Source organism: Odocoileus virginianus, chromosome 1 (assembly GCF_023699985.2).
Source record: "Odocoileus virginianus isolate 20LAN1187 ecotype Illinois chromosome 1, Ovbor_1.2, whole genome shotgun sequence".
Classification (NCBI taxonomy): Eukaryota; Metazoa; Chordata; class Mammalia; order Artiodactyla; family Cervidae; genus Odocoileus; species Odocoileus virginianus.
Genome location: NC_069674.1, coordinates 41942821 through 41964768, shown reverse-complemented (window position 1 = coordinate 41964768; position 21948 = coordinate 41942821). Strand labels below are relative to the sequence as shown.

General features: G+C 51.5%; 1 protein-coding gene across 10 annotated transcripts in view; it reads left to right on the top strand.

The window, feature by feature from the left end:
- Nucleotides 1-21948, top strand: part of TNS3 (tensin 3) — a 220812-nt gene that overhangs the window by 139242 nt on the left and 59622 nt on the right. For all 10 annotated transcript variants that reach the window (XM_070467284.1, XM_070467278.1, XM_070467272.1 and 7 more), the window contains one exon: nucleotides 15492-16748. In XM_070467284.1, coding sequence (XP_070323385.1) covers nucleotides 15492-16748 — 1257 coding nt within the window. The remainder of the gene's footprint in view (nucleotides 1-15491; nucleotides 16749-21948) is intronic.

Below are 21948 nucleotides of genomic sequence, written 5' to 3'. Positions count from 1 at the left end.
GAGTGAGGCCTGCAGCACAGCCCTTGGTTGGGCGTGAAGCCTTGCTGTGCCCCTCCTTTCCTCTGTTCCTGGCTTTAACCAACGAGTGTGTTTCTGGCCACAGGTAAAGCTCTTGGATCCAGGGTTGCATAGACAGCGGCCGCTGTCTCCCAGGTTAGGGCTCTGATACTTCAGGTCATTGGCCTCCCAGGCAACCACAGTTGCCCAGAGCTCCATGGGAGCGGGCTGCTGAAAGGGGGCCTCTGCTTTCTTATCACTTTCACAATAAGACCCACTCCTGTTACTGTCCCGTGCAGGACGCTCTACTGAGCTTCCGGCAGTCGGGCTGCTGGTGAGGACAAGTTGGGTCCGGAAGAACTGGCCACAGGTGTGTGCAGTTACAAGTTCTGGATCAAGCTGTGATACTTAGGTGTTGCCATTTGGTGGCGCTAGTGGTTAAGAACCCGCCTGCCAATGCAGGAGACACAAGAGATGCAAATTTGAACTTTGGGTCAGGAAGATCCCCTGGAGGAGGACATGGCAACCCACTCCGATATTCTTGCCTGGAGAATTCCATGGAAAGAGGAGACTGGTGGGCTACAGTCCACAGAGTCACAAAGAGTCAGACACAAATGAAGTGACTTAGCACACATGCACACTTTGAAAATGTATTTTCAAACTGTTGTCAGGTGTTGAGATTTGGAAAAACAAAGCACACTTTGGTGACTTACGCAGAAGAGGGTCCACTGGAATCTGGCAGATCAGACCTTAGGTCTTGGCTCTGCTCTCTGTCCAAGGTCAGGCTCCTCCCTGGCAGAATGGGAATGCTGCTGGCTGAGCTTCCAGAACGTAGCTGCTGCATCATCAGTGTCTGACCACTGTAGCCACTCACTGAATGCTTCCACTCTCTGTACCCAGACTGAGAAGAATTGCTTTAGATCCTGCATCCTGCAAAACTTTCCTTCACATTGCTTGCTTTGACTGTTCAGAGTAACTGCTTTAATACAGCCCAGCTATGAAATGCCGATGGCATCTTGCTCAGATCTCAGGAAGCACCATCCTGTGCTCTCTTGATTTTCAGCCTCCAGCTCTCTGGCCTTGCAGGTCCCCTTCCAGGTGTGAACCCGTGACCTGGAGTTAATCCTCTCTTGGTAAGGGATTTCGGGCAGTGATTGGGATGGAGAGCAATGGCTTCATCTAATCTGAAATACAGGAGTCTCACCTTTTGTGCTAGGAGCCATAAAGTCCTTTGGGTGTTAACTTTTTGAAGTGGATTGGATCCTATCAGAAGAGTGAGTGCAGTGTTGGAGGCTGTTAATGAGTCATAACTGGCCCTGAGCTGCCGTTTCAGAGGTATCAGAGATATTGACTTGAAATTCATGTCATCTGGACGAGTTTGCATGAATTAGCGCATGTCAGCCTCCCAGTGAAAGGTTGCAGCTGCAAGCCGTGACCTGCTTACAGTTTATTTCCTCTACTTGGGGACCTCTAGCCTTCCTACCTGAGAGGGTGGAGAAGGGAATGGCAATCCACTCACTCCAGTATTCTTGCCTGGAGAATTCCATGGACAGAGGAGCCTAGTGAGCCATAGTCCATTGGGTCACAAAGAGTCAGACATGACTGAATGACTAATACACACACACAGCCTGCCAATGATGGCTGGAGGCCTTAAGTAGCATTATCCCAGGAGAGCCAGTGAACAGAAGCATTGAGAGTTGGCTTGATTTCACTGGGGTCCTTGGCTCCAAACCTGCCCACATCCCTCAAGCTGTGGGACCCACCCTGGGAGTGAGCATGTCCTGTGCTCTGGGGTAGAGGTATGAAAGGCAGGTGGCTGTGGACGTGCCCTCAGCTTCAGCCAAGGGCGTGTTTATCCAGCTCTCACTTTCCTCCTGTCCTTTATGACCAGTGTCGGCAGCGCTCCTGCCCTTTGATGCTGCACCTGCTTTAGCAGCAGCTCCCTGGGAGGCCTGCCCGTGCCCTGCATCCCGGCTCTAGAGTGCATGTCTCTGGACTCGGTCACTGGCATTTCTGCCTTGGGGACCGGCCCCTGAGTTCTGACTGCCAGTGGGTTCTCCGAGAAATGAAACTAGGAGTGGGCCTGACCTCCTGGTCTCCCTAAGACCCCAAGTCACACAACTTCTACAAACCCCAGCCCTCTGTCTCCCAGCCCCAGGTGACCACCCATCTTCCTTCTCTATGAATTTCCCTTGTATGGACATTTCATTCAAGTGGACTCCTGCAGTGTGTGGCTTTTCATGACAGGCATCTTTCACTCTGCATGATGATTTGAGGGTTCGTTCAGTTTTGATACATCACTCCTTTTTTTATGGCCAAATAATGTTCCAGAGTGTGACTAAACCTCAGTGTGCTGATCATTCATCAGCAGGTGAGCATTTGGGTTTTTTCCATCTTTTGCCTCTTGTGGTTAATGCTGCAGTGAACCTTCTTGTACACATTTTGGCCTTAGGCTGTTCTTTTATTGCCCATCTTTTTTACTACTTTGTGAAATTTCCACTTCTTTTAGTCCTAGTTGGTTTTCCTTTTCTGGTTATTTCTTCTGTCTTGATGGGTTTCACATTGGAATCACAATGAACCTTCTGCAGGTCTCCTGTCCCACTTTGCCAACTACTCCCAGGAATATTCAGGAAACCCATCAAGTCTTTCCTGTGTTAGCTATGTAACCTCATGCACAAAATTCCATCTCGGTACAGTGGAAAGTTTTGAAGCCTGTCAAAACAGTGAGCTGCAGAACTGCCTTTTGGCCTCACATCAGCAGAGCCTCACAAGACCACGTTGTTTCAGGAGAAGTTGACAGGAACAGCCTGAGTGGCCTCTGTGTGGTTGAAACCGACAGGTAGGAGCAGAGGGAATATGACAGTGTTTTGGGTCCAGTATTAGAGGCCGGTAACAACATGACTGCCGAGACCTGAGGCCCTTGCTGATGCCACTTGCTGTGCGTTCATGAAGGCTGTCGCGGCGCCTTTGTGAAGCCACTGCCAACGTGAGGAAGACCCACCTTGCACCCCACACAGTGGGAAAATGAGCCTCATGAAAGGCCAGCCTCCTTTTGACACACAACTAGTCATGCTGGCTCTTTGTGTTAGAAATGGAGAAAAGAGACCACTGGCCAGTGTACAGATCGGTTTTCCTCTTTGTTGGTACCTTATTCTGTTGTGTTTTCATGCAGTTGTCAGCTTTGGGGTGCAAAGGTCTGATTTTAAGACTCTGTCCTGTAGGAGACTGGGATCCCCTCTGGGCATGGCCTTGGCTATAACGTGGCAGGGCCCGTTGGTCTCAGTCCTCAAACCAGATCTTTCAGATTTCTGTTTCTAATTTGTTTTCTTTTGATGTGAATTCTTTGAAGAAAAACATGTGATCAGTCAGTTGCTTCCTGGGCTCCCCTGGTAGCTCAGCTGGTGAAGAATCTGCCTGTAATGCAGGAGACCCCAGTGTAATTCCTGGATCAGGAAGATCTGCTGGAGAAGGGATAGACTACCCACTCGAGTATTCTTCGGCTCCCCTGATGGCTCAGCTGGTAAAGAATCTGCCTGTATTACGGGAGACCTAGGTTCGGTCCCTGGGTTGGGAAGATCCCCTGGAGAAGGGACCAGCTACGCACTCCAGTATTCTGGCCTGGAGAATTCCATGGGCTGTATAGTCCATGGGGTCGCAAAGACTTGGACATGACTGAGCGACTTTCACTTTCTTTCAACTTAGTTCCATTCTTGATTGCAGTGACAGTGTTATTTGCAGAGTGGGCACAGTCCTGTCAGGTCCCTCCATAGGAATGGGGGTTGGTCAGGACCCTTACTGAGCCCCAAACTGAGCAGACCTTCTTGCACAAGAAGCGCTTTTTGTCCCACAGTAAAACAGATGTTTTCTCCTGAGCACAGACGTACCCTGTGCCTTGATGGTCGTTTGGGGGTTTGTTGGAGAAATCAGTGTCTGTGACGTGCTGACTATATTCCATCTCAGGCTGATTGGGTGGTGACATTTGTGAGAGTTCCAGTTGTGTTGTGGAAACCTGAAGGCGTCCAGACAGCTTTGCTTGTTTGCTCTGGTGTGTTACGTTCATTTAAGGCTCAGAGCGTGTGACTGTGCTTTGACCAACAAGCAGTCAAAGCTGAGGGGTAAACTGTTGGCTGAAGCCCACCTCAATTGCATGCGAAGAGGCCTGAGGTGCAGAGGTGCTGCTGGGCAGAATGTGGAAGTCTGGGTGTGCAAGTAAACTCTGAAAGATGGGCCATGTGCAGTTAACGCTGACTGTGAACTTGGCCCTGTCGAGCTTGAGAGACACAGCCCCAGGACTTGGAGGCTGCAAGGTGGAGACTTCACAGCTGAGGAACACAGATGATGGTGAAACTGGTTTGTAAACCGAAGCAGGTGGGTGCTGGCTCCACCCGTCCGTTTGTCAGCGGAGAAGTCTTGGGAGTGAACACAGGTCTCGCTGGGTGGCTCTCCAGTAGAGCCTTTCCCCGCCTCCTCGGCCGCCAGGGTTCAAATTTCATTAAACCTGATTGCTGGAAACCCCACCCACATGTTTACATTACACTGGCCTTTTTTGGTGGAACCGAAGTCCCTTTCTTAACTAACAAGGTCTTCTACCTTCTGTACTGCCTGGAGAGCAAGGCTGGGTCCCTGGCAGGGGAGACACGCCCCCACCCCGGGATGCTATGTTCTGGGGCTGAAGGCTTCCTTCAGGCGTCCAATGGTTGTGGGCTAAAGAAGCTACAGGGCTGTTTGGAAGCAAGGTAAAGGGGGGGAGGCGGTGTGAGCAAGGTAAGCAGGGAGGGTGTGTGTGTGTGTGTGTGTGTGTAAGCAAGGTAAGCAGGGAGGGAGGGTGTGTGTGTGAGCAAGGTAAGCAGGGAGGGTGTGTGTGTGTGTGTGTTTGTGTGTAGGGAGGGTGTGTGTGTGTGTAAGCAAGGTAAGCAGGGAGGGAGGGTGTGTGTGTGTGTGTGTGTAAGCAAGGTAAGCAGGGAGGGAGGGTGTGTGTGTGTGTGTGTGTGTAGGGAGGGTGTGTTTGTGTGTGTGTGTGTGTGTGTGTGTGTGTGGAAGCAAGGTAAGCAGGGAGGGTGTGTGTGTGTGTGTAAGCAAGGTAAGCAGGGAGGGAGGGTGTGTGTGTGTGTGTGTGTGTGTGTGTGTGTGTAAGCAAGGTAAGCAGGGAGGGTGTGTGTGTGTGTGTGTGTGTAAGCAAGGTAAGCAGGGAGGGTGTGTGTGTGTGTGTGTGTAAGCAAGGTAAGCAGGGAGGGTGTGTGTGTGTGTGTGTGTAAGCAAGGTAAGCAGGGAGGGTGTGTGTGTGTGTGTGTGTAAGCAAGGTAAGCAGGGAGGGTGTGTGTGTGGGTGTGTGTAGGGAGGGTGTGTGTGGGTGTGTGTGTAGCGAGGGTGTGTGTGTGTGTGTGTGTAAGCAAGGTAAGCAGGGAGGGTGTGTGTGTGTGTGTGTGTGTGTGTGTGTGTGTGTGTGTGTGTGGCTTCTGCTAGGGGAGAGGGCAGGGGAGAGGGTGTCCGGTGGTAAGTGATGAGCAGAACAGCAGCTTTAACCTGGCAAGAAGGAAGGCCAGGCAGAAGACTGTTTATTTGCAAGTGAGAGGAGTCTTAGCTGCTTCTGCCTTTGGAGGGTCAGCGATGGTTTGAGGTGAGGTTTATGTGCAGGAGCTCATGGTCCGCTCCGTGGCTGGCTGGCTCAGGTGACTTCTGAGTGGGCCACAGGGCCTCCTGTTTCTTTGGCCAGCTGGGGCTCAGGTGTGTTACCACAGTGACGAGTGCCTGGGAGGGAATCAGGTGCCATGATAAGTGCCCTTGATGGGACGATCCAAGCTGGGGTGTTGGTTGGACAGGAGAGGGGGCCGCTATGGGAGTGTCCCGCCGGCGTTGTTTGTGCCGCTGTCTGGGGCATGGTCACCGTGGCTGGGACACGCCTGCCACAGCCCCACGGTGAAGCCTGGCCTCTGTTATCGCTGCATTCCGGGCCTCACCCAGAGGACTGCCAGGAGCGCTTGGAATCTGTGTGGCTCCAGTGTCCCAGACATGGGCCCTGCTGTTGGCACGTTCCTTTCCATGAGCCATGTGCCTCTCTGGCTGGAACACCCTGCTCCGCCTGCTCTCACTATTTTTTTCCAAGAATTTATAGCCTGCCTCGGTTTTAGAAAACATTTACACAGAACCCGACTTGGCTCCCAAGGGAACGATTTCCATCCGCTCCCCTTGGCAGGCCAGGTGCCTCCTTCCTACTTTAGGTGCCTCCCCGTCTGGCATTCAGGGGGACAGTATCGGGTTTCGGGGTTTGGGCAGGAGTTTGCTCTCAAGGTGTGAGATAGCATGTCCGGAGAAGCTCTGTGCTACATGGAGTTATTTCTGGAACTTGGCCTGAGGAGAGCTCGGGCCAGGCTTTCACAACCCTGGGGTTCTGAGCTGTTCATAGCATTGTCGGTCTTTTTGTTTAGAAGAGAAGGGCACATTTCGTCTCACCTGGGACAGCCCAGTTACCCATCTGTGCTGTTGGGGACTAAAGGTCAAATTCTCAGAGCTCCCAGTGTGGCCATCCTTTCTTAGCTCTCGATTTTTTTGGAATAGGAGCTAGTTCAATATACATGCAAGGGAGCCTTTAATTAGCCCAGAGGCGGAACCCCACTGCAGTAAAATAAAAGCGTGCTGTGTTTCCTCAGAGGTTATAAATTCTGCAGTTATAAATGTCCCAAGTGGAAAAAGAGAGATCTCAGCGTGAGTGACTCAGTGAGATGACAGGGACCCTCCTATGAGGCCGAGCCTGGGTGTTTCTCCTGATCCTGAAAGTCCTGCGACCCCCACAGGCCCCCGAGAGAGGAGGTGTCCCTGGGACACTCCCAGAGCCTCCGACAGCTCCCTTCCTAGCCAGAGGACGTGGAGGGTCACTGACCCCGCTCATCCCGGCCTCCTGCTCTGGGCCCACGCCTCAGACACTGGAGTCCCGGTGCCCCCTCTGCCTGCACGCCACACAGCAGGCCCTGTGATGCTCGCCTGCTTCTGCATGTCTTGTGCTGGGCCAATGCTCCAGGGCCCGTCCTCAGAATTTAAAGCTGGGCAGTTTATCCCTGGTTCCCACACTGGCCACTCAGAGCTGATGCAGCAGGTTTGGGAGAGATGGTGTCTAACCACTGGGTGAGGGGCCTGAGAGGTACAGAGGTGAGGAAGGGCCCTGGGTATGCATTGAAAGATCCGTCAAAGTGTTGCTCATCCTGCTGCTGGGCCCTGCGGAATGGGATGAGGCCCCCACAACTGCCGGATTCAGCTGAAGCGAGTTTGTGATGAATCCACCAAGACAATGCAGAGCCCCTGGCGTCACTCAGCTAGCTTTCTGCTAACTGCTTTTGTCCTTGTGGTCATTAGTCCCGGAGGAGGCTGAGGAGCAGAGCGGATTAGGTGGCTCGAGCAGTGTTGTACATCTGGTGAGAGCTGGAGGTGGGCTGCTTAGGCAGCTGGAGGGCCCTACTGTGCCCCGCATGAGATGACTTATAGAATCTTCAGATGGTATTTTTAAAATTCTATGTTTTACTTTAGATCTCTATTGAAAAGCAATTCTTCAACGTAATTCCGAAGTGTGAGGTCAGTTAGGATAAGTTAAGAATACTCCTTTATGGGACCCCATGAGACACTCTTATTCCCCGGGCTCTAGGCTGGAGGACAGATGTGGGGACTTGCAGAGACAGTGTCCCTCAGTGCCTACCTATGCTCTTCCTTTTGTGTTGGTCTCACTGAATCACCAGGATGATCCTGGACAAACCTCATCAAGCACCCCATTGCCAGCCAACTTCTCCAATAAGGGTAGTGGAGCTCAGAGAGGTTGAGTAAGTCACCCAGGGTCACACAGCTGTGCGCGGGATTTTTAATTAGGATTCACACCCAGGTGGATTATGCCAGAACGTCTAGAGGGGGACTGAGGATGTGCACATAAATCACTCCAGTGAAAAAGTTAAAACAAGCTGTGTGTCACAAGGCAGGGGGTGGGGGTGGGGCACAAAGGGACCCTGACAGCTACACTGAAGACAAGAGAACTCTCCACGATCTCACTGAGTCTAGGAAAAGGAAGGAAGATCCTGGAAGAGAGGGAGAAGGTGGAGGAATTCAAGGAGTCGGGGGTGGAGAGGTAGTGAGTAGAGATGAGGAGGGGAGCAGGGGGAGGAGGAGGAAGGTGGACCCAGCAGGGGCCCATTGCACTGTGAGCCTCATTTCTGTTTTGAATTCATGATCTTTTAAATCATTGAGGTATAATTTACATACAGTAAAGTTCACTCTCTTTACTGCCCAGTTCTAGGAGTTTCACTTCCCGCCCTAAAACTCCCATCACAGCCACAATAAGAACATTTCTGTCACCCCACTTATCCCTGATGGCCCTTTGCAGCAACCTGCCCTCCCTGAGCCCATTTCCCGATCTCTCCCCAGGATGTCAGTTGAAGTCTTTGGAGTCTGGTTGCTCTCTCAGTACCTTGGATGTGGATGCAGACAATGGCATCATTTCTTTCTTTCTTCTCAGACACTTTTCCAGGGATGACTGTGGTTGTAAGACTTCCATGAGGACATATAAGTTCTGGTATTGGGACTTTTTGATAGAGTGAGTTGGTTTAGCTGAGTGGCCTCAAGTAGAGAGTCGTTTAGAGCGAGCTGGAGATGGTTTATGTGGGGCTGCCGCAGGAAGTAGAAGTGACTGACAGTGGTCAGCAGGCTGTGCCCAGAGACACAGCCTGTCTCCTGGTGAGTCAGGGTGGGTGGGGAGCCTTTCCTTTATCAGGGCTCCCAAGTGGCTGTGGGTGCGGTGGGTGCGGTGGGCGTGGTGGGTGCGGTGGACACAGTGGGAGGGAACTGAGTGGTCCAACCGGGAACAGTTCCTTAATTTTAAGGACAGAAATGCACAGCCTGCCATGAGCTCCCGCCACTGCAGCCTAGGAAACAGACATAACACTGCCATCATCAACCCAGCGGCCTCAGAACATAGGCTCCTGTCCCGACAACGAACCATTTCAGGAGTTAGGGAGGAAAGCAGGGTGATTAAGTAGTTTCTAAGGAGTGTGTGTGTGTGAGAGAGAGAGAGGGAGAGAGGGAATTGAAAAGAAAATATTTAGGCAAATTCCTTTCCAAAATTAAATTGTTAATTTCACATTAAAGTGGTTGGTCAGGTTTAGAATTCCAGTGTTTTTAAAAAAACAGAAAGCATGGATTTGGGAGTGAAACAGAGGTAGATTTGCATTCCAGATGATTCCAGTAACCTTTTATTATATTAAATATTAGCATAACTTCTCTGAGCTTCTGTTTTCTCATCTTATAGAGGGTTCTTTACCATTCGGGCTGTCTGGAAAGCCCGTCCTGGCACATAGGAGATTCTTAAAAAGAGCCTCTGTCTTTAGAATGTCAGCCCTATTGCAGGAGAGGGCTGTTTCCTGTGTTCTGCCCTCCTCTGATGAGAAAAATAGCGATTCTCTGTAACCTCCCCTGGATGTAGCCACACCTGAGAGCAGCGGCTCCTGGGAACATCCCTTCCTGCAGTCTTGCTCTCTCTTTCTGTCTCTGCTGACCCATCTGATGCCATGAGATGTGCCTGACGCCCTCCATCTCTTGTTCCTGTCCATATTCGCCAGGCTGGTTCGTCGCAGCACATCATCGGGACTTTGCTGAGTATTCCATTTCAGTCTCCAGTAACAACTAACTAGCAGCTATGGTCAGTGCTTAGTAAACTCTCAATGGACATTTCCTGGAGAGGAGTTTTCTGTTTTTCTCCAGTGAATACTTGCAGGGAAGATACTGTTAGCGCTTTTGAAATGAAAAGTTACTTTTTAAATCAAACCTTTCACAAAAGTAAAACATAAGATTCATAGATTCAGTATTTGAAAGAAAGAAAGATTTCAGCGAGCTTAGTGTATGTGTCAGGTTTTCTCTTCTGTTTCAAATCGATTTTTTTGTTGGAAGCAGGGCTAGGGGATGGTTGAACTTAGTACAGAGCAGTTCTACACCGTTTTGGGGGCCGAGTGGTTGGTACTTGAATGGAGGTGAAGCTGAGATGTTGCCTTCCCTTTGGCCAATTCTTCACATACCTGTCAGCACAGGTGGGCATTGGTTAATTTGTGTTCAGTCAGGATGGGGAGGAATGTTTTCATTTTTCTTCCTGTCTTCATTTTCTTTGCTTTTGAAATATTTTGGGGGTGTCTCTGTCCCTCCTTGTGAGATAGCCCCCACTCAAAAGTCAAGTGGGAGTGGGCAGGGAATCGTCACAGGGTAGCTGGGATGGAGTGGCAAGTCTGTCCAGCAGCTCTGCCCTTTACTGAGGCAGAGAATGTCCTCTGGCTCTTTTTTCCTTCTGGTTTTTTATTTTTTTTCCAGATGAGAACCTCCCTGGTGTGTCTTTCAGTGGGAGCAATCGGAGCTGTAGTTATGTTTGATTTTTAACCAGGCCCTGGCTGCAGGGGAAACATTACCAGATAACTCACAGGCCACCTTTTGGAAGGGGCTCTGGGTTCTGTTCAATGGGGTGGGGGCAGCGGGAAGGGACGGGGCACCGTGAATGGTTGATCTGCACTGGGACAGGTAGAGGCTCTTTCTTGTCCTGCATCTGCAGCAGAAACGATGGGGGTCCTGGGTGGCTCATATCCCAGTCTGGTGATTGGGGTCTCCATTTGCAGAATGAGGATTAAGTTCCTTCAAAATCCCCATGAGCTGGAAGCACAAAATTATAACATGTCATTTAAATATACGAAAGGATGCAAGGGGCAGATGAAGTGAATGACTCCACCTTCCACCCTTCACCCACCCAGTGGCTCTGATAGCACTCTGCTCTGTGATGGAGCAGAGCTTCACAGCCCTAAGCCTCCTTCACCTGAGGGGCCCCACCCTCCCTTCCGCTGGGGGCTGGCGTTGGTGGCAGTGGTGGGACCCCAGCTCCAGCCCTCCCAAGCATCACCAGAAGAAAGTTTGGCTTCATCAGTTCTCTGAAAATTACTTGTTGCATCACTTTTCCAAATCTCATTAAAAGGGGTACTTTGCCATCAGTTATGTCAGAATGTCCTTGAAAACTGACCAAAGTTTTGGGGGCTTCACAGCACAGGTTAGGGCTTGTGTCTCATTTTCCGTGGAGGGTTTGGCAGTCAGTCATGAAATGACTTCCTCCCCCAAACCCCCCAGATAACTTTTGTCCCTGATGATTCTGTTTTCATTGCTCTCACCCTGCAGTTTTCACATGGGGTCTCAGAAAACAAAATTCCAGCCCAGTGTAGGCAAAGTCACTCTTCTCCAGGTGTGGTTTAGAGGGGCCGTACATAGGTGGGGACACCCTGCCCGCCCTGAAGCTGTGGGTACTAACCGACTCGGAAAAGTCCACCTCACAGGTGGCAGGAGGATGAAGGAGACGGGGGATGGCAATGATTCAGTGTCACTGTTATGCACCTACTATATGTCAGGACCCTCATCACACCCCCAGTTCCTGCGGCTGCACAGATAGTGTTCAGATGTCCCTCGGGCCTCTGCCTATCCATAGGTACATCGAGTCATGTTTAGGTTCACAACTCTTGTTTTCTTTGACATTTTGAAACCCTCACATTGACTTCAGCACCTTCCCAGTCTTATTGGGTGGCATTTGAAGGCCTGCTAAGTGGGTCTGTGCAGTCTACTTGGAGAGGTTGTTTTGGTGTCTGGGGAGTGGAGACCCTGGGGCTGCAGCTGGTCAAGGGCTGTGGGCACTTCTGCCGTCAGACCCTTGTTTGTTTGTTTGGCTGTCATTAGTTTTCTTTTTTTTCCTACTAAGATAGCAGAGCATCTTTCCAAAATAGTTCCCCAGGTTTTGTCATGTAAGAAGCAGCCAGAACATTCAGTCTCTCAGTACTCGGGGCCCACTGGGGGTTCCCTAATGCTGGGGATACAGGTATCCCCAGATACAAAAAACAGATCCCTTCCCTGCAGGAGCCCATGTTCTTGTGGGGGAGACATTGGTAAGTCTGCAGTGTATCTGGCTGTAGGTGTGTGCCGCAGACAAACACCCAGTAGGGACAGAAAGGAGAATCCACTCTGAGGAGGAGAGAGCAAGCCAAGATAGCACTGCAGGTGGAGAACGGCATGAGCAAAGGTCCTGGGGCAGGTGTGTGCCTGCTGTGGTCTGAGTGGTGAACAGGAGAGAAGTGAAACAGCACAGTCAGGGGATGCCAGGCCTTGTCCACCATGGAAGGAGCTTTTAAAAATTGTGGCTACTCATATTAGGAGCCTAGGCTTCCCTGGTGACTCAGTGGTAAGTAATCTGCCTGCCAATGCGGGAGACACAGGAGATATGGGTTTGATCCCTGGATTGGGAAGATCTCCTGGAGGAGGGTGTGGCAGCCTACTCCAGTATGCCTGGAGAATCCCATGGACAGAAGAGCCTGGCAGACTACAGTCCATGGAGTCACAAGGAATTGGACACAACTGAAGCAACAGCACACATGAATTCACTCATTAGGAGCCTTGGGCCTGTGTGTTTTACACATGTTCTCTACTTCTTATACGTGCCTTGAAAGATAAGACTGGTTATTCCCTTTTATAAATAAGGGGCTTGGACAGTCTAAATGTCCTGACCAGGAATGCACAGAGTAAACGCTGAGCGGGAATCCAACCTGCAGATTCAGGGAAACTCAGCCTGAGTCCTTCTGTGGAGAATGCAGGGCAGGGGCAGTGGGTGCCAGAGGCCCTTCTCCCTCCTTGCCTCCCACACCCTAGGATCACAAAGCATGGTACAGCAGGGAGGCCCCTGGACAGCCCCCCAGGGGCCCGGTGCTGCCTTTGGGAAGATTCAAGCTCCTACAGAGTGATTTAGAAGTTTTGGTGGGTCTGACTTTGAGGGCTCACTGATTTGGTTTGTAAAGTTTTCCTATAGATATAAAAGGTATTGGACATTTTCCAACATAAAAAGTAACCTGCATGCATGGTAGGAAGTTTAGAAAGGAGTCTGTGGTGGGGTTTGGCTCCATCCCTCACTGCACACCCTGAGAAGCTCTGAGGGTCCATGAGACGAAGGCCTAAATGTTCCGTGCCTGGCCTCACACGGAGCCGGTGTTTTGTCAGCGGCACTCGGGTTGTTTTTAATGTGTTTATTATTATTTTAAGATTTCTAATACTAATAAAAACAGTAAGATTGGGATTACTTGTAACTCTGCAGCCAAGGGAATATCTTGTCCTGTTCCGCTTCCTGCAGGCTGTTGTGGACTGTTCTCCATGTGGGGCTGGCCACGGGGCTCTACTTAAAATAATTAACAGGCACTTTGGGGCAGTGCCTGAATGTAAATCAGAAGAATTTTTGTACGGCTTGTTCTTGGCTTCCTTTTTCCTTTAATTCATTGTGCCAGTCCATTTTCATTCAGATTGAGGGAGGAGGACTGGAGTCATGGACGCATGGACATCTGTTTCTAGACATTGCCAACTCCCTGCCGGCTGTGAGGTTCCTGGGCCTGGCGCTGTCCACCCCTCCGCTCTGGGGGGATTGAGATTCTCTTGGAGCAGAGTGTCTTCTGCTGCTCACTCAGCAAAGCAAAAGGGGAATACCTGATTCCCCAGGTTTTGCCGTCATTTTCTTGGCCACAGCTGGTGAAGAAATGAGATGAAAGATGCTCATCTGTGTACTGTGACTTTCAGTGTCTGTGTTTCATGTAGGGCACAGGCACCCCCTCACTGTGCACGGTTGGGGCAGAGGACTTGAACTGGTGTCTGTCTTGGGCTCCAGCTCCCACTTCACCCACGGGCTGTTCTGCATGAGCCCAGAACATCCTAAACACAGTGACCTAGTGACTCACACATGGGTCGATTTTTCACTTTCACAGTTGGAAGGGTGACGTTTGCACGTGTCCCCTAACTTGGGGCACTCATTCGGAGGTCCTCATGTGCTTAGCTGGGTTCAGTAGTTCCTCCTCCTGGCACCTTCGGGTCACTTGCTGATGCTCTGCAAAGCATCATGACCGGGTGCCACCTGTCTGTGGACCAGCCACGTGCAGCAGGGGTGCCCAGGCTACGGAGCCAGAGAACCTGGGTTTTGGTCCCACCTGGGCTTCCCAGCAGCTCCCCGACCTGGGAAAGTTACTCATGCTCTTTCAGCCTCAATTCTTCCTCTTTACAAAGGGAATACGCTAGAAAGTCAGAGAAAATACACTGAGTGCATACCCTGTGACTGGTGCTCTGTGACCACCAGCTGTCGTTGACACCATTCCCTAACGACCCTACGGCTGCATCTAGTTCCTGCCTCTTACTTAGACGCTCACGTCCAGTTGTCTGTCTTGCAGACTTGGTTTATTTACTGTATTTTGTGTATCATTGCTCCCCCCAGCCTTCCCACCAGGCGGTACGTTAAAAGGAGGGTCCCGAGGTTCACACCAGCCTGTATCCCTGTGTCCCGTGTCCCCCTTCAACTTCTCGCTCTGCTTCTTCCTCTTGTGCACAGTTGAGATAAGAAGGAAGCTGGAGTCTCATGTTCTCTGAGCGTAGCAGCCCAAGATGCCCCACAGGTCTCTGTTCTGGAGTGTCACCCCTGTGTTTTTTTAAAAAGCTGAAACCTGCTGATGGTGGAGTGCATCAGGGCTAGAGCTGGGTCCCTCAGAGCGGCTCCAGGCCCAGTCGCCACTGAAATGCAGTGGCTCCCAGAGCCACAGACACGGCTCAAGCCCTCTGCAGCTCCATTATTGTGGTCTGCCTGCAGTTTCACAGTTGGGAAAGCAGGGAGGCAGAGCAGGATGCAGTGGGAGGTGCTGACCGCGAGCTCTCTTGTGCTCTTGAGTGCCCTCCCTTTGTTGTGAGCCAGCGAGTGATTGTAATTAATAATAGTGGCAGAGGGTTCCACTATTCCCATCTGCATTGGAGGCCTAATTTTGTTTTCCTTGGCCGTCCCGGTGCATGGAGATCAGTGCCTACCCCTCTGTGTTTTGAGGTCCTGCTGCGCCTTCGTGGGCACCTTCTTGGCCCAAAGATGCTGCACTTCCAGGAAGGCAGGCCAGAGACCAGTTCCTGTGCTTTCTCTTTTTGTTGAGCTACATATTGAGATTCTAGTGGATCTCAGAAGGTTGACAACAGCAGGCACCTAAGTCAGATGTTCTGTTTACTAAAGATTTGTTACCCAGGCCCCTGGAAGATGCCTTGTAGGTGCTGACAGAAGCTCTCCCCTGTCTTATGCACAGTCCACTCTCGAGTCTTGGAGACTTGTGAGTGGAGCTGTGCTCACCATTCATACTACAGATGAAATGAACAGTGAGCCCTCAAGACAAGATGACTGAGTGTGAAGGAGCCCAGAGATTCTCTAAATGACCCTTCTCTGTGCATAAAAAGGTAGGGCCTGAAGATGTTTGATTATTCAGATTTCTTTGTGGGCATTTGCTACGCAGGAGTACATGTAGAATTTTTGGATTCTAGAAGAACCTTTGGCCCTGACCATCCTAAGTTATGAATTTGTTTATTTGTTTAGACAAAATATAGATGTGTTCCGAGAGCCCAAAGCCCCCTTTCATCTTTGACTTACAGTCTGTCTCTCGTTTCCTCCCCACCAGTGCTGCACACGCAGGGCCCTGTGGACGGCAGTCTTTACGCCAAGGTGAGAAAGAAGAGCGCTTCAGATCCCAGTGTCCCAGCTGGGTCTCCCACCGTCCCGGCCGCCAGCAGCCCAGACCACAGCGACCACACCCTGTCTGTCAGCAGTGACTCGGGCCACTCCACAGCCTCGGTGAGGACCGACAGGACCGAGGAGCACCTGACTCCAGGACCCAAGAGGGGCCTGAGCCCCCAGGAGAAGGCCGAGCTGGATCAGTTGCTCAGTGGCTTTGGCCTCGAGGATTCTGGAAGCCCCCTCAAGGATATGAGTGATGCTCGCAGCAAGTACAGCGGGACCCGCCATGTTGTACCGGCCCAGGTCCACGTGAACGGAGACACCACCCCCAAGGACCGAGAGACGGACATCCTGGATGACGAGATGCCCAGCCACGACCTGCACAGTGTGGACAGCATCGGGACCCTGTCCTCCTCAGAGGGCCACCAGTCAACCCACCTGAGCCCCTTCACCTGCCACCAGAGCAGCCAGAACTCCCTCCTGTCTGATGGATTCGGCAGCACCGCTGGCGAAGATCAGCATGGCGCTCTGGCCCCAGATCTGGGGCTCGCCGCGGAGCCCCTGTTCGAGCGAGAGCGGGCTTTCGGGAGCCGCGAGCACAAGCAGCCGCAGCCTGTGCTTAGGAAGCCCTCCGTGCCCACCCAGACACAGGCCTACGGGCCGAGCAGCTACTCCACGCAGACCTGGGTGCGCCAGCAGCAGATGGTGGCCGCTCACCAGTACAGCTTTGCCCCTGATGGGGAGGCCAGGCTCAGCGGCCGTGGTGCAACCGACAGTTCCAGCCTGCTGCAGACACAGCCTAGGGTCCCGCTCACCCCCACTCGGGGGGCCAGCAGCAGAGTGGCCGTCCAGAGGGGCATAGGCCCTGGGCCACATCCTCCCGATATACAGAGACCCCCTCCCGGCAAAGCAGCCTTCAAACCCAGGATTCCAGATGTCAAAGTCGTGAATGGTACTGGCCCGGAGCTGGGCGCAGACCCGTCCCCAGGCTCACCCACCCTGGACATCGACCAATCCATTGAACAGCTCAACAGGCTGATCTTGGAGCTGGACCCCACGTTTGAGCCCATCCCCACCCACATGAACATGTCGGGCAGCCAGGCCAATGGCCCCATGCCCCCAGAAGGCATGGGAGGCGGGCTGCGGGCAAGTGGCCGCCTGCAGGACACAGAAGGCCCTGGCAGGGCCCCAGTGAGGCAAGGTGAGCTGGAGTTTCATGGTATGCACGCTTGTCTGTGTTTTGCAGAATAAGGTTTTATGGAGGAGCTCCGGGCTCATCACAGAGTCTGAAAGAGGGGAATGAGGACAGCTGGGGCCTTGGGCACAGTCTTGTGAGGATAGGCAAGTGACCACACCGTTTAGGTGTGGACGGTGGCCACGAGCTGGCCACCCAGGGAGTGGGGAGGCTGTTCATGGGGCAGCAAGCTTGAGCTAGAGAGAGGGCCATGGGGTGGGTGGAGGTGGGGAGCGGGAGGAGTGATGGAGGGGTAGGTTCTGGGGAGTCGGGGCCCAGAGGCTTGGTAAGGATCCCAGCCACCACGGCAGGCTGCAGGGCCCAGCGGCAGCCCCAGCACAGCAGGGACGCGGGCCCTGAGGGCGAACCTGTGTGCACCCTGCAGCCTTCAGGGCTCTGCTGCGCAGGAGGCGGGCACTGTGCAGGCTCTTAGAACGTGGTTTGTGCAGGGCCAGGGCTCCCTGCCCAGCTGCGAGACCTGGGAAGGCTGGCGGTGGCTGTAGTGGACAGAGGTGACCTCTGGGTGTATGGCCGAGTGGATGTGGGAGCAAGCGTTGGGTTCTAGCCTGTGATAGGCTTTCCATGTTGGAGAGGCACAGGCTGTGGGGCCTGGGAGGATGCCCCGCAGGCAGTGGGCACTGGGACAGAGTGGGTTAAGGAATACTATGTGAGGCCATTGAGGGAGTGTGTGTATAGAAACTTCCACACAGAGGAGACAGGGCCAAGTCTAGAAGCTTCCACACAGAGGAGACGGGCCAAATCACTTGTCCAAACCTGGGTGCTGCTGAGGTCTGGTGAGGTTTAGGGAGGGATGGAGCTACAAGGACCCAGGGGTTACCTTGGGGTCGAGAGTGTGGTGACCAGTGAGACCAGGCCTCCCTGTGTTTGCATGTAGGTGTGCATCCACATCTTTGATGTCAGCTGGTTCCCTAAGGATCCTGCCTCTAAAAGTGAAGATGGGAGGTGGGATGAAGGAAGGATTCTGTAGCTTCCTCTTAGTCCTGAGTCTGACCCCAAGGGCTGAGCCAGGGTCACTGATAGGGCAGGAGTGCTGCTCTTGCCACTGGGATTGTTCTGGGCCCTTTCATCTCAGGCCCCTTAGCTGCAAGAACAGATCCCGTCTAACAGTGCGTTTCCAGAGGTGTCAGTACGTGGCCTGCCTAAGGTCTCATAGGTGGTTCGCAGGACTCGGCCCTGTGGCTGCACACAGAAGCCCTGCCTGCTTTGCAGTCAGACAGGGTAGATTTCAGACCCAGCCAGGTCCCAGATGGCTTGGGGAACCTGAGCTTTGCAGACCTTGGTCCTGTCTAGCTGTGCGCTGGCTGACTGTGTGACTTTGGGTTAAGGGTGTAGTTTCTGAATTTCACTTCGCTCCATCTGCTAAACCCCGTCACATACCCGGCTGGCGGAAAGGTGCAGGCAGTGCTGGTCTGCAAGCCCCTGAGGGGTGCCTGGATCATAAGTATGATGATGCTGTGACATCCTGGCTTCCCTGGTGGCTCGATGCTAAAGAATCCGCCTGCAATGCAGGAGATGAGGGTTCGATCCCTGGGTTGGCGAGAACCCACTCCAGTCTTCTTGCTTGGAGAATCCTATGGACAGAGGAGCCTGGTGGGCTACAGTCCATGGGATCGCAAAGCGTGGGACATGACTGAAGCAACTGAGCTCGCACGCACGCTGTGACATTCATTTCCTTTCCCTGAGTACTTGGGCCCTTGGATATCAGAAGCTTGGGAGTTGGGAAAAACAGAGAGGGCCTTCTGGGAGTAGGTTATCAGACTTGAATATGTAGCTGTCGGACAACAGTAGTAATTGTAGCAACAAAACAGATGGAAGGATTTGGATATGTGAACTCATTTAGTCAGATACATTCAGGAGATTCTGAGTTTAAAAAAACTTTCAGTGGGAACAAAGCTATTTGCATCCTGTCTCTTACCTCACCAAACCTACTTAAAAAGGAATTTCTTGGAAAAATTAAAACCAGAAAATTTTTTTTTTTTTTTCCTTTCTTGAATTAAAACCTCCTTTGAGATTTGGAAGAGGTTGGGGGCGGCCGAGTGTACAGAAGAGGGAAGGATTCTAAGCTCAGGTTACCGTCTGACAGCTTCGTTTAGTTCATTTGTTTTCCAGTGGATGGAACATAGCCCTCAGTGACTCTTCTGTCTTTTTAACAGTAGAACATAGAGCCTGGGGTTTTAGAAAGTCCCTTCATCTCCTCCATCCTTTAGTTAGCTATACTTAAATTACTTGATAAACTCATCACTGTAATTACTGGAATTTTAATTTTGATTTTAGATCTTTTCTATTTCCTGGTCTTATAAAGTAATGACATTTTTAAAATGAAGGGACTTGAATACTTCAACAGACCTGTAAAATTTCAGCGAATGTTAGGTTATTAATTATGCAAATTCAGTTAAGAGTGTTTATTAATCCATTCATGTTTGTTAGGAATCTTGGGTATTCATCAGTTTTCTTGTATACTTGTAAAACTATGGTGATGTCAGGGGATGAGGTATAAATAAACATGGACACTAATCTTCAGAGACCTTCCTGAAATTTGGGCATGAGCTTCTGGTAGGACCCCTGAGCAGCGATGAATACCCACCAGCTGGGCAGCTTGCAGCTCGCAGCATGAGGACTGGCCTTCTAACTTGGAGTTCAGGTTTCAGTTTCAGAGCGAGCTCCTGTTTGAGGACAGTGCCAAGCCGGGAAATGCAGAGCCTTGGAGACTCACACCACATTGATGAAAAGGATCTGGACGGTGTAGAGGGTTCTTGGAACAGTCTGCAGGCGGATTTCTGGCTCTCATTCTGGGACGTCTTGTCTTGCTAGAAATCCTATCTAAAGAATATGCATGTCTCTAGCTTTCAGCCATTTGAATTGAGATGGAGAGAGAACTTTCTTCTCTCCCTGGCTGGTGTAGAGGACACTGGAACCCATTTGATTTTAATATCAAAATGTCATCTGAGTATTTACATCTTTCAATTGCAAAAAAGCTAGACCAGCCAGTGATAAGAAAAAATCACTAGATGGCAAGGAGAGTCAGCTAATCAACTGATGCTGAGTTTTGGAACCTTTCAGAAGGTTTGGGGATGCTGGATCCCTGTGCTTTGAAGATGTTCTGATCCCCATCGCACACTTCCATCCTCTGGATGGGGGAGTCCAGGGCTGCCAAGCTGAGCTGGTCCACATGTGGTTCTTGGCTCTACCACGCTGAGTAGGAAGGGAACATTGAGTCTGGAAGGCTCCGTGATATTTGCAGGACAATGGCTTTTACCCCACAGATGCATTGTCCCATGTCTGTGTGCCTGAGGCTCAGCCCTATTGATGTGGGTCAGTATCTGACCAGAGCAGCCCCAAGTCTTGCACACAAATGGGAAATAGGCTGGAAAGTTCTATGAAGCTGTATTTCCTACATGAGACCCTCCTTGGCCTGCCTTGCATCTTGCCCCCAGATGCTGACTGCTGCACAGTGTGTTTTAATTCTGGCTGTAGAAAAAGGTTTGTCACAGAGACTTTAGCATCCTGAGGTCAGTGAAATCCTTCACTCTTTGCAGAGTGTGTCCTGATTATGAGAAAGACCACAAGTTACCTGGTGGTAGGGAGTTGGGGGTGGTATTACCTGGAGCTCCTCCTGGGGCTTGCTGCGTGTCCTGCACAGCTCACATTGCACCAGCTCTTCAGGCAGCAAGCAGCATGTCTACCAGGGCTCTGGTTATTTCTGAGATGACAATTATATGCGATGGCCAAGTATTTTCTGAGAAAGTCTACCTGCAATCAGCATAATAATAATAATGGTGAGGATGGTGGTGGTGGTAGGGTTAATGATGATAGTGATGGTGATGGTGATGATAGTGATGGAGGTGAGGGTGACGATGGTGATGGTGGGCGGTTGGTGATGGTGATGATAGTGATGGTGGTGAGGGTGACAATGGTGATGGTGGTGAGGGTGATGGTGGGTGGTGGTGATGGTGATGGTAATGATAGTGATGGAGGTGAGGGTGACGATGGTGATGGTGGTGAGGGTGATGATGGTGATGGTGGTGGTGATGGTGATGGTATGATAGTGATGGTGGTGAGGGTGGTGATGGTAAGGTGATAGTGAGCACTGCCACTCAGCACGTCCCCTGTTCTGCATCATCACCCTGACGTTCATTCCCAATGAATAAACAGGCTTCCCTAGAAGCTCAGCTGGTAAAGAACCCGCTTGCAATGCAGGAGACCCCAGTTTGATTCCTGGGTCAGGAAGATCACCTGGAGAAGGGTTAGGCTACCCACTCCAGTATTCTGGCCTGGAGAATTCCACAGACAGAGGAGTCTGGCAGGCTTCATGGGGTCACAGAGTTGGACACGACTGAGCGACTTTCATATTCATAGTGTATAAACAGCCTCCATCTGTCTCACTCTGCATCCTATGGCTGAGACCTAATTCCACTAAACTCAAATTCTGCTCCCAGTTCAAAAACCCCTGGAGGGCCGTGCCAGTGACTTCTTTTGTTTCCTGGCATGTAGTAATGTTTGTAAATAGAGCAGATGTGGTGCTGGTGGAAGTGTAGGTAACCCTCTAAGAACTCATGTGTCTTCGCTGAATTGGCTTGGAGAACTTAGCGAGATTCATCATGGACCATGTAGGAAGTCATTCCTGGCCCATGAGACAAGAGAAAGGCCCTACAGTGGTGGAATCTCAGAAAGCCTTGGGCGGCCTTGTAAAATGGGGTGAAGTGTGGAGGCGTTTCATTCCGTTCAGATGCTCAGCGCCTCTGTGGTTCCCCTGCTCTGAGCGGACACCAGACTGTGCTTCAGCCACAGCCGTCTGGGCGCTGCTGGGGCCTCGTGTTGCCCCACCCCCGAGGTCGCCCAGCTGCATTGCATCCCTGCTCAAAGGTGGGTTTCTTAGATCACATCCTTTAAGTGAGGGGAGATTTCAACTGATAATACCAAGTAACAAAAGGAATGACTCAATATGTGAAGTCTATGATTCCATGGATGGCAGGCGGCCAGCTGTCTTTGCTCATACCTATGGGCTCCTTGTTTCCTATTGTCAAGATACTTTATTCATGGCACATCAGCCCCCCCGCCACCCACAATTGTCGGCTTCTGGCCGGCCCCGTGTTCAGTTCGCAAATGGCACTAGGACATTGCGCCAGCGCCCCTCTTGTGCTTCTGT